Here is a 13,131-nt window from a genome sequence, read left to right on the forward strand (position 1 = left end):
GACTATTTAGGAGTCTGCAAATGGGTAGCAGACAGAAGGAGTAGAAGCCTCAATAATGGGAGAAGAACAAGCAAGAGATGGAGGAAGCAAGTGCCACAGAGAGCACTGCAGACACACCCAGAGCACATCCAGACTGCCCCCCCATCCTATAACAATATTCTGTTTACTTTTCAGCTTTTTAAAAACAATTTTTACCTGCATACTTACTTGTGTATACACTTCCTTTTATACCAGGTCTTGCATGCTCTTGCTTAAAACCCTTATTGATGGTTTTATCAGCTTCCACCAAGTTCCCGGGAACTAGCACTCCCCCCAAATTACATTTCTTCTTTGAGAAACAATTTAAGACCTTTGTGTGGGGGAGGTAGTTGCTCATATTTGATATGATGCTGAAACATGAAGTGAAGCTGATTTGACCTCTTTGGAAGTTACCCAGAATTACCGTATTTTTTGCTCTATAAGACTCACTTTTTCCCTCCTAAAAAGTAAGGGGAAATGTGTGTGCGTCTTATGGAGCGAATGCAGGCTGTGCAGCTATCCCAGAAGCCAGAACAGCAAGAGGGATTGCTGCTTTCACTGTGCAGCGATCCCTCTTGCTGTTCTGGCTTCTGAGATTCAGAATATTTTTTTTCTTGTTTTCTTCTTACAAAAACTAGGTGCGTCTTGTGGTCTGGTGCGTCTTATAGAGTGAAAAATACGGTAGTTCTTAAGAACACTCTTGTGCTTTCCTTGTGACACTGCTGCACTGCTTCATGGTTCCCTTTTATTAAAGTCTCTTTCCACAATATGCTACTTATGCCACCCAAGTCATATGCCTGACACCAGGTTGCCTAAACAGGCCAATGTTTTCAACAGAGGCAACAAATGAAAAGGCTATTTCGTATATTATGCTTGTCCTATAAACGTCTCAGCATATTTGACATGATTATCTAGAAGAGATTGACAACTTCTGGAGAAGTTCTTGCAGCGTAACATCAAAATGAGTTCTAATTGTTTTCTAGGTGGCCTTGTTGCCTTACAGTTCACCATGCCAATAAAATTATTTATAAACTCTTCCAGACTATGCAGTCTTTCCGCCCTCTCTCATCACACTCTTCTCTGAGCATAATAGGATGTTTATTTTAATTATTTCATGAAATTTATACACCTTTTGATAGTAAAAACACCCACCCACCCACCCTCAAAGCAATTTACAAAAGATAAAACAGTAAAATCAAGAAAAATTGCAACCCTACTTTAAAATATACAAAAGCTAGATAGAGAATATTGTACATTATTTATTAAACTACCCATTATGTAATGGCTCAGATGAGTTCATTCTCTTAGAGCCCTTAATGAATTCCTAGGCTTTGTTAAGGTTTGATACTTGTTATGCAATCAAAGCACAATATGTAACCCATAGAATAATAATAATAATAATAATAATAATAATAATAATAATAATAATAATATTTTTATGTTATTTTTATTTATACCCCGCCCTCCCCAGCCAAGACTGGGCTCAGGGCGGCTAACACCAAATTTAAAATACAGCTAAAAAACCCCCAAAACCCAATTAACTAAAACACAGCTTAAAATACAGCTTAAGATGCAGTCTTGTTTTACTGGCGGTCCATAAACCAAGACCTTAAGGGAAGGAAACATCAAATATTCACCAGGGCCAGCTATCCATGCTGGTCCTACATGGGCCAGCAAAAGGGCCGAGGGAAAATTTATATGCAGGATCCCATATAAGGGGTTCCATCAAAAAAAGAAGAGGGGAGGTCAGACTGAGCCCTGACCAAAGGCCTGGTGGAACAGCTCCTCTTGCAGGCCCTGCGGAAAGATGTCAAATCCCACAGGGTCCTGGTCTCCAACGACAGAGCGTTCCACCAGGTCGGGTCCAGTGCTGAAAAGGCCTTGGTCTAGTCTTTATTTGCTGTTGTAACTTATAAAAGATGCTATAGATTGGTGCATTTAGTTGCTATTTCTTGGACTGATGACCATGTGCTATGCTTTAATCTTGCTGGTGGTAGATACCCTTTGATCTTTCTGTCCCTACATCTGAATGATTCTAAGTATTCTATTTGAATTCTCATTTTGCATAATGGAATGTTTTACCTTATGGTCAATAAACTTCAAGCAAATATATTTATTAAGCTATATATGTTCTAGCATAATAAGAATGATGCACAATGTAAGCAAATTATTGTTTACATACACAAAGCAGTAAATGGAATTGCATAGTGAGTCATTATTTATATAACACTATCAATGTAACATATAATAGTAGACTACCTTCCCAATTGTCCATTCACAGACTGTCCTGTAATTGAAAAATTGCTTTCAGCGTGTAAAGTGATAAAATTATATTTGTAATTATGCTTAGTGCTTTGAAGTAAAATGAAACTGTAGTGTGTTTATTCTGTTTTGATTTACTTGTGTTTGCTAGAGACACTCTCAAATGCCTCTTATAGAAGCAGCTCTGAATTAATCAGGCACAGCTCCAATAGGATTATTTGAAGTGGTAACATACACTAAGCAGAGCTATGATCTTACAAGTCATAAGCACTGTCATGCTACTTGCTAAATTGGGCAGCAATCAACAGCATATTTACACAAACTCTGAAAGTATCTCATTTAGTTCAGCAGCTACAGGAGGATAATTTTTTAAAGAACAGTAGCCTTTAGTTTGCTCTGCAAAACAACTGGATCAGAGTGCTTGAATATAATCGCCCATGCAGTCTCATCCTACACATATATACAGTATTTACTTCTGAGAAAATTCAATAGACCTTTTTTCCAGGTAATTCCAGGTGCATAGGATTGCAGCATGGATGCTGGTACTTACTTAAATCCAAGCACTCTATCTTTAGATCTCAGCTGTAATCTAAGGTTACCAGATGTCCCTGTTTCTCGGGGACAGTCCCTGGATTTACAAATCAGTCCCCATACAAGATCCATTGAAGTTGAAAAGTGTCCCCGGATTCATTGAAAAAAAAATCTGGTAACCTTATATATGTTGAACTCAGCAAAGCAGCCAAATGGATCTTTGGATAACTCACATGCAACCCTTTAACTCCCTCAGAAGATGGTGGACTCTCTCTCCTTCCTTTAAGGTTTTAAAGCAGTGGCTGGATGGCCATCTGTCATGGATCCTTTAAGTGAGATTCCTGCATTGCATAGAATTCTACAATTCTATGAACTGCAGCCGATGAATGAATACAGGGGAACATTTTTTGTCCCAAACACTTAAGAGTATGCATCTGAGCCAGAAGACACGTTCCTCTTGACCATATGAACGAACTAATATGTACTATAAATTGCAGGTTCTGAATTTTATTTTTAATCCTGTTCTTCAAACGAGGCTCCCAGAACAGCTTACAAATCACTAAAGAAGAGGCAGTCCCTGCCCTTGAGCTTCATCTAGAAGGGCATGGCACAAAAGCAAAATGGACCAGGGTGGAAAGAGAAAATACATGGACGCTGGCTAATAGCTCCAGGAAAGGAGGCACCTGAAGTTCATGGCCTTTTAGGAGCACAAATTGAGCGGCTCTGCATCCCTTCTCTTTCTCCCTTTGCTGCAGGCTGATGCCAGCTGACAGTCGATGGAGGGAGGAGCCTGGCCCCGTCTTCTGGATCTGGAAGGTCAAGAAGAGATATGCAAGGCGGCAGCAACAAAGCAGTAAAGAATGATGTACATGCAACTAACTTTGTTTTGTGTGATATTACAAGAACAGTTAAATCTAAGTAAATGGCCATGGCGATGAAATATACTACTACTACTACTACTACTACTACTACTACTAATAATAATAATGTTTTAATATTTTCTTTTATTGTTGTGCCACTACGCCCTATGTTCACATTTATATTAACTGGGGAGAACGACTGCACAAATAAACCCGCACAGTGGCAACTTTTTCTTCTGGGGACAGCCCTGTTTGCTGTGTCCCCCCCCCCCGCCCCGGTCTTCAGAGCGCTGCCTGCTTCTCCCACGACCCGCCACTTCCTTCCTTCCGCCTTGTTCTGTCCTCCCCTTTAAAGCTTCCGATTCCTCTCGGAGGCCAGCCGCGCCACCTGGAGCCTCCCCTTTAACGCCCCGCTCCTTCCTCCGCCGGAAGCGGTCATGCTGGCGATACAGGAAGCGGATGAGCCTGGCACTTGCCTTCCATCCGTGGGGGCTGCGCGCGAGGGGGGGCCCACTTGGGGGTTTGGGAGGGGGGAGGGGCAGAAGGAGGGCGCTCCCCCTTTTTGAGGCGGCGGCGAGGAGGAAGAGCAGCAGCGGCGGCGGCGGCGGCGGGAGAGGGCGCGCCAGGAAGGTGTGGCGGTAGCGGCGGCGGGTCCATGGCGCGGCGCGGGCGGGGGAGCCGGAGCCGGGGCTGAGCGCCCTGCCCGCCCATGGAACCCGCCCCGGCGGCGGCGGCGGCAGCAGCAGCAGCAGCAGCAGAAGCAGCACCAGCGGCAGCAGCAGCCGGCGAAGGCGTGTTGGCGGAGGACGACGAGGAGGTGGAGGCGCCGCCGGTCATCTACACCATGGAGAACAAGCCCATCGTCACCTGTGAGTGACCCGGGAGTCGAGGAGGGGAAGGCAGGCAGGGGGGCGGGCGGGGGGCCGCCCCCCCCAGCGAAACCCCCGGGAGGGAGGAATGATGCTTCCCTGCTGGGCTCGGTGGGTTTCGCCTCTGGCGGGCCCTTTCTCTTAACTCCGCTTCTGGAAGACCTCCTGCAAACGCCGGCAGTTGGGAGAGGGAAATCCTTTACCCCCCCCCAAAAAAAACCCAACACCCCACCTCCCCCCATGTGTTCTGAGATTGCACGTGTGTCTGGAAGACCTTCGAGCACCCGAGGGTCCTGCTGGCCACGGGAAGCTTTAGCGTATGTGGACTGGATAGCCAAGAGACAGGCCGCCCTCCCCCCAATCCCCGATATGATCTGGGATGTGCGGTGTTTGCACATGTTTTAATGGATGTGCAGACGGTTGACAGGATGGATGTGCAGGTACCCCTCGTGCATTTTTATGCTTCTTTCACACCTTGCACTGGGTGGTGGTTCTCCCTTCCCCATTCTCCCAAATGTAAGGAGAGAAAAAGGGGAGTAAACCCAAGTTGCTGTGTCTGTGATTAAGCTGGGTTTTCAAACTTCAGGTGCAAGTAGTGTGTCTTAGTTGTTTGGTGTGGAGAGCTTGGAGCCACAAACATTTTGTATATAGTCTTCTGTTACATATTAGCCAGTGGCTTAATTGTCCTTGCTCTCCTAATGAATTAGGTGGGGCCCTGCGAAATGCTTGAAGCTGTCTAACTAGGTTGCTCTGTGGCATAGTTAAAGAAGTAGCAATAAATACTATAAACAATGTAAATTGTATGTTAAAGAAAATTTCTGCTGTTTCCTTTCAGCCTGATTTAAAAAACAACAACCCCAAAGTTAAATTGTTGTAAGGAGATGTTAATAGGCTTGTGTCTTTGGGGACATGCATCAGAGTAAACAACAATGAAAGCATGGCTGTGTGGACATGCGATGCAGCCTTTGATCAAGCCACAGTTCTTCAGCCTCAGTTTTGCAAATATAAAGAAAAGATAGCAGTATTCTCCTTCACATGATGTGTTTGAGGGTATATGCAGTTAAGTTGTATATTGCTTATGTTAAATAAGAAGAGTGGTGATAATGTATGCAGGGTGTATTGGGAGGAGTACTGATCTATTTGGGTATGGGCCAGTAAGTGACTGACTTTCTGGTAGATGTGTTTAAGATCATGCAGAAGTTTTTTTTAGTACTGTGATGTCTCTCTTAACCCAGATGTTTTGCAGTACTAAAAACATAGTGGTGTTTTTTCCCCTTTAAAAAAACCCCAATAATTCCATAAAACAACTGAACAGTTAACATCTACATGGGGGCTTCAGCTAAGTTTATTCAGAGTAACCCCACTGAAATGAATGGCCTAACAGTCATGTTAAATAATTTCAGTGGTTCTACTCTGAACATAACTTAGTTGAATACAAACCCCAGATTATCTAACTCAAGAGTCGAACCAGATTGTTATGGGAAAAGTAGATTAAAGGTGATCAACCCCAGAGTCGGTCACGACTGGACGTAATGGTCAGGGGTCCCGTTACCTTTTTAGTTCAGTTGAAGTTGACATAAATATATAATTATTAGCAGAGAGCAATCTAGTTATTTATTATAGATATATTAGCATTACAGTGGTACCTCGGGTTAAGTACTTAATTCGTTCTGGAGGTCCGTTCTTAACCTGAAACTGTTCTTAACCTGAAGCACCACTTTAGCTAATGGGGCCTCCTGCTGCCGCGCCGCCGGCGGAGCGTGATTTCTGTTCTCATCCTGAAGCAAAGTTCTTAACCCGAGGTACTATTTCTGGATTAGCCGAGTCTGTAACCTGAAGCATATGTAACCTGAAGTGTATGTAACCCGAGGTACCACTGTATATATGTGTGTAAATGTACAAAATAAATTTGCATATATAAAATCAGCATTTATAAAACATTCTAGGGTGTTCAAAACACTACATATGTGCTATTTCAACATTTTGTGCAATGACCCTGAAAGGTAAGTAAGGATATTATTGTGCCCATATTGAAGATTGTGTGTCTTTATATGCATGTGCCTTATGCCAACTGGGAAATGTATGGCTTAGAAACATGTAATCTTAGGGATGTCCCTGCTCACTTCACCAGCTCTCAGATCATTCTTAAGTTTATATGGATTGTGGATTCAACTGTCAGTTGTAATTTCTTATGATGTCATGCAAGCATTGTTTTCTTGAGTATGGATATAAGGTTCAACATCTATGTTTCTGTCAGATACTTGCTAATCTACACTCCACTGTATTGCAGATCACCTTTTAATAAATATATATTTTAGCACTTTTAAAAAGGTTGCTTTTTTCACATTTCTGGTGTATACTAATGATAGTAAAACTGATAGTCGGAGGCTGCAATCTTATGCACACTTCTGTAGATGTAAGCTCTGTTGAAGTCACTGGGACTTACTTCTGAGTAAACATGCATACGATTACATTGAAAATCGGACTTCAGTGCTTTCTGTGAAGTAAGTATTAACCACTTTGTTCTTTGGTTCTGATAATGTTTTTCATACGTCTCATTTAATTTGAGATTTTAATTGAACATTGAGTCTAATAGGGCTTACTCCCAATTAAGTGAGCACAGGATTGTGCTATAACTACTTTTTACATAAGCGTAGAAGAACGCAGCTTCAGAACTTGGGTAACTTCCTGGACCAGCAGGATACTTCTCAAATCTCACCATGTTTTAACTCTTGGCACCAGAGTTTATGATTCATTTTATAAGAAAGTCAATTGTTGGCAAGAGAGGGGCACTCAAATATAACTCCATCCAGAGTTTTCATCTTTCCAAATTGCCATAGTTATTATAGTCAGATAAGACTGAAGGGGGAAGGGTATGTGAACTTTGAACCTGTCAGCAAAAGTAAAACACAGAGCAGTAACAATTTTAAAACTTCAGACCAACATCAACAGTGGAAGGCAGACTGAAATAAAAAAGGTATTTATGGCCCATTTAAAAGAGGCTGAAGAAGCTGGCAAATAGGGGTTGGTTCATTCCATGAGGTGGCGTTTCACAGCAGAGAAGTTTAATCTTGACTGTGGGTCTGCAATAAAGGGCTCTGTGGCCAGTTTTAGAGGTTGTATATGTAGTCCTTCAAACAATCTGGTCTCAAACCATTTAGGCTTTAAAGGGAATAACCACTTTAGTAGAAGAGGTGCAACTGCCAAATCAGACGAAACTGGTAAAGGCTGTCCTAGGAACAATGCAACCTGCACTGCCATAGATAATATAGAATTTGAGAGGAACTCCCAAGCTGTATGTTTGGCCTTCAGGAGGAGTGCAATACCATCCATTATTAGTTATGTTTAGGGAACAACCATTTTGCATGAGACTGCTGATGTGTGTGCTGCTTTCAACCCTGGAATGGGACGGGGGCAGAACAGACTTAAACACAACGGCTGACTTGTGCAGTGACTTGGAACGCATCTCCTGTTCAAATGGGGAGATGCCTGTACTTCACCTAGATCAGAAGATTTATATTCCCACACTTCCTCTGTCTAATCGCAGCTTGCTCTCATCCATCACACTTCCAGACGCCTTATACTGCTTCCCTGGGACCAGCAGATGCAAATGAGAGCCAGAGCTGTGTTGATTAAGACAGGACAGGGATTCTTTAGCTAGTATACCCCAATTTTTCCATATTGCAAGGGGATTAGTAGGTGATCTGTGGCTATAGGAATTCTCTGCATTCCTTGGGGTGACTATGGGAACTGAAGGACTATGGCTAAGGTTTTGGCAGTCTGTTTCTTACCTGTGAGCATGCTTTGCTTTGGAGTTCTAGTTGCAACTTGGAGTTTTTGGTGAGTGTTTGGTTTTGTTCTGAAGTGGAGTAACTGTAAGAGGTCTGAGATCATAAGTGTTATCCATTTGCTCTTTCCTGGATGCTTGGGTGTCAGCCTTGGCTGTTTCTTATTTTGTCTAAAGTACTTTCTTTGTATAGTGTCATTACACCACTGTTCCCATCACCAAGTTTCCCTTAGCCTCTTGTATGCTAACAGTTCTGAAATCCATAGACATAGCCCATGCCACTCATCTTAATTGGTTGGGATGTATACCTTTGTTTACTCTAGCATTTAAATATTTATTACTTGTGGCTATAGACCATTCCAAGAGTATCCTATACAGTACTCACATTGTGAGAGAGGATAGTATAATGTGGCTCTCCATTCACTCCAGTGAGAATGTTTTTATTTATACTAGCTTTGTAGGTCTAACTATGCTAGACGAGGATGCAGGAACAGTGCCTGAGCTTCAAGATTAAGCTGGCCACTACTCTGATCCTCCTCCAGTATGTCTTCATCTTTACCTGTTATACTGTGCTGACTTAACAGTATTGTAATGTCACCAGTGTTCGAAGTTTGCCAGGCATGTTTTGCTACTGGAGTGGGTCCAATTGCGACTACATGGAGACATCTAGATGCCAGGTTGGCAACTGACATCTCTATCAAGCCAGCTGACTCATACACAGTCCTCCGTAATCACATCAAGGAAAGTAAGTGCAGGGCTGACTACAGATACATTTGAATGTGCTGCAGACTTTCCACAGACCACCCAAATGGAACTCACAAACCATAGTTTAAAAACCTCTGCCTTAGTCTGTAGGTAATATCATTTCCATTTCCACTGTGTGTGTTTCTCCTTATTGCATACTTGAACAAGTGAACTGTTTGTAAGAGCAAGCTACAGTCAAGCAGTGTAGTTTAGATCATAGAATTGTAGTGTTGGAAGAGACCGCGAGGGTCATCCAACCCCCTGGCAAATAGACATTCTGTTGTGGCGACCGTAACCTAGGTTCAAGGTGCCATTTGGCACCTAGCTTATATAACTGAGTTTCTAACACAGAATGTCATTATGCTATCACAACTTCACAGTGCTGGTGTAACTTGGAGTAATGCCAGCACAAGAGATTACATATTAATTCCATTGTCACATAGGCAGTATAACTCAAGGACTAGGTTGCATTGTTAATTTGTTGAGAATATCAAAATTATTTGGTTTGTGAAGTTTCTCACTAAGTAATCTGTTTGAATTACAAATACATGTTGGAAGTGCAATCCTGAGTACCTACGGCAAGAGCTAAACTAAATTTGTCTTGTTTTAATATCATGCCCTAGATTGTGTCCATGCTATCCCATTGTTTAAACTGAGAAATGTAAGTTAGAAATACTGCAGTTCTCTTTTGGCTAGTTTGATAAAACCAAACACCTTGGATATAATTTTTTAGAGAAAGAAGTTCTGTATTTGTAGCATTTTATTATTTGAAAAGTTCTAAAATTGGTAACCAAAAACCGTTTAGAACCATCAGAACATTAGCTTGTCTGTGTAAGTGGAGTTAATGTTTTTCTGTTGCATGCTGAGCTCTGTAAATATGTTTGCTACAGTGTGGCATGTTCTGGTGAATTCTGAGTGATAACAGTTTAGTTATTGTGAATTCCAAATACAGTGTGTACAGCTGTACAAATTCCAGAAGAGCAACTATGTTAATTTTGCAATAAAAAAGAAAATAAGCATTGGTGACTGTTTGTGAACATTTGTAGTCAAGAGTCAGTGGTTTCATTTGCATGTAAGGCAAAGCCACCTGTGCTAAAACATGCATGAGTATAGTTTGTGTTTTTTGTATAGTTTTTAGCAAATAAATTTGGCAGGCTGACACTAGTCGAAGTTAGGCAGATTAGATGGTGTGTGAGTGGTGGCAGCATGTTGGTGCTATCTTGCTCCACACTTAGTTAAGAGGGGGAACAAACCACACAGTGACCAGCCCAGTCTCAACCAGCACCTGTGGTTTGTTTCTCTCAAATAAACCACAATTGGGAAGCTAAGAACAAACCTTGGCTTCAGATCAAGAGAAATAAACCACAAGTGTTGGTTTGGACAAAACACTAAGCCAGCCATTCTGTGATTTGTTTCTCTGTTCAAGGAAATGAGAAATGCTTGAGCATGTTAACAGTGGCCAGCATTGTGTCTGAATGCAGTTAGTTTCTGAGAATGAAACTTATTGAGAAGTGGAATACAACTGTAACTCATGTTTATGCACAAATGGGAGGAAAAACCAATTTGAGAAGGTGGAAATAGAACTAAATAGGAATGCAAATATTTTCTAGGGTTGTTGTAGGTAATTTGAAAGTACAAAAGTGTTCAGTCAACTCCACAGGTTGGCTGATGTATGTTTTCCCTGGGTCCAAGTCTAGCGTTTTTTTCAGTTTGCTTCTGTTGTAGGTTTATGAGTTATAAGTCATTCAGGTGTGTGTATTAAATTTCAGTGAGGACTGGGGCATGTTTGGTCCCATAAGATATTGTGTTCCTTGGAAACTCATGCTCTCTGAAGTTTGGAGAGAATTGTCGAGTTCCCTTGCCAGGAATTCTTCCCTTGCACTAGGAGACTGCTGTCCTGGTGTAGGGGGTTGTGTGGCAGTCTGGCAGGCTTTTTGGCATGGAAAATGTTACCTGAAGCAAAAATGCTTGAAAGCCACTAGAGAGTGACTTGTGTGCTGTATTCCAGCTGGTAACTGAAGGAATGTATTTCCGTTATTTAAACTTAAGGTTAAACAACAATACAGTGGTACCTCGGGTTACATACACTTCAGGTTACAGACTCCACTAACCCAGAAATAGTACCTCGGGTTAAGAACTTTGCTTCAGGATGAGAACAGAAATTGTGCTCTGGTGGCACGGCGGCAGCGGGAGGCCCCATTAGCTAAAGTGGTGTTTCAGGTTAGGAACAGTTTCAGGTTAAGAATGGACCTCTGGAACGAATTAAGTACTTAACCCTAGGTACCACTGTATAGCCTGTGCTTGAAGATGCACAACCTTATATATTGTAACGTAAAAAGAAAAAAAAATGGGGAGGGAAGACACAAGCAATCAGATTATTGCATCCTCATTTTCATGGGTGTTGCATTCTGGGTTATAGTGCACGTACGTTCCGCCTCCACCCACTCCCAGGACTGAAAATGGTGTGCACATCAGCAGTTGCACGTGCCTTGAACACACACAAAGTGGGAGTTGCCTGTACTAAGGAGAAGAAACTTTAGCTCTGTTTGGGGTTTTGGGCCATTGGTTCATCTCTTAATCATGTTCAAAGCTATTTGCCATTCACTAAATAGTTGAACCATTGGTGTCCAGAAAGTTAATTTATTGTACGAGCTCAGATTAGCACTGAAGGTAAAGTAGAAATAAATGAAACCCTTTTGAAATTCCAGTCAAGGGGTTATACGATAGCAATGGGGTCATGAACAGTTCTACCAAACACTGTCCTGTATCTAAACTGGAAGAGCTGCGGCTGAAACTTAAAATGTGGCAGCTTTGAAATGAATGAAAGTTAGGACCAAACAAAGAGGCACAATGCTGGCTTTAAATGTAGGTAGGCTCATTTACCACCCACTATAGCAGTAATTTTTGAGTACACATTCAGAAGAAATATTTCAAATTCCTAGATGCTACTACTAAATTGTACGAGCTCAACATTATTTTTAGCCTATTTGAATTCTTCGGTTTGGTGTGAACCTAGTGTAATGTTTTCTCACTGGGAGTGCTTCTGGAATGCTGTTTCTTGCATGTGAGTCTTTGCTGGAAAAATCTATGTGGCCTTTTACTTCCCTGTGGGTTTGCACATGAGAGTCTTTCTAAAAACACTCCCTTGGAAGAAAATCTTAGAATCTACTCTTAGCGTACTGCTCAAAAGTTTAAAACTCAGATTTTCAGCAAGTTGTGCAAGCTGGCAAAGGCAGAGATTTGTCCTAGTGGGCCTGTTTAGATATTAGATGTTGGAAAATTACAGACACGAAAACATTGATTTCTGATTACATAAACTCATAGAGTGGATTCTTTTTGAGCACCCCAGGATGTTGATTCTGTTACAGCCATGCTGTGTCTGCTGGATTTGTCTTATTAACTTTGTTGTGTCCTATGAGAAAATTTATCTGAGTTATTTTCTGTGTGTCAGTTTAGCGCCTGCTAGTAAAACAGAATGCTTTTAAAAAATGCATCTTTCTTAATTTATAATTTATTACGCTGTTTTTGTATCATGATCCTCCTCCAAACAGGAGCACAGGGTGACTAACGACATAAAGGTATATAGCAATACATTTAATAAAACAATACAGAACTGAAATCACTTACAAAGCTTAGCAGCAATAGTCAACCACCTCAGCTGCTCCAAGAGATGGGCATGGCAACTCATGGAATCTTTGGCAGACCTGAACAAGAATCCAATAATTTTGCACATTCCCTCTGGAATGCAATGCTTGGTTAAATGTTAATGGGATGATGATCCATGCTGTTCTGTTGTTCAAATTGTTCCTTTACATTTGGCATGATTTGACGACTTTCCATGAAAGTTAATTGTCAGCACGTAACATTGGCTTGGTAAGTTCACATGCCCACTTTCACAGTGTAAAGAGACTATGAAACTGACTTGCCAACTGAATGTGAGCTTGTGTGGAGCAGTAAATCTGAAAACTCAGACATTTTGAGTTTTGGATCCAGTTGAAAGGCTGAAAAGAGATCACTGGTTGGCAAATCAGTTCGGGGGATTTAGGGTGTGGCAGCTCAG

General features: G+C 41.7%; 1 protein-coding gene across 1 annotated transcript in view; it reads left to right on the forward strand.

Moving 5' to 3' along the window:
• The first annotated feature begins 4,278 nt into the window (after positions 1-4,278).
• The window catches only part of TRAPPC10 (trafficking protein particle complex subunit 10), a 44,745-nt gene continuing 35,892 nt past the window's right edge, over positions 4,279-13,131 (forward strand). Inside the window, exon 1 of the mRNA XM_081858570.1 lies at positions 4,279-4,540. Within this exon, the coding sequence (XP_081714696.1) occupies positions 4,381-4,540 (160 nt within the window). The 5' untranslated portion in view covers positions 4,279-4,380. The remainder of the gene's footprint in view (positions 4,541-13,131) is intronic.

The sequence above is a fragment of the Podarcis erhardii genome (genome assembly GCF_964252035.2).
Source record: "Podarcis erhardii genome assembly, chromosome: 4".
Lineage (NCBI taxonomy): Eukaryota > Metazoa > Chordata > Lepidosauria > Squamata > Lacertidae > Podarcis > Podarcis erhardii.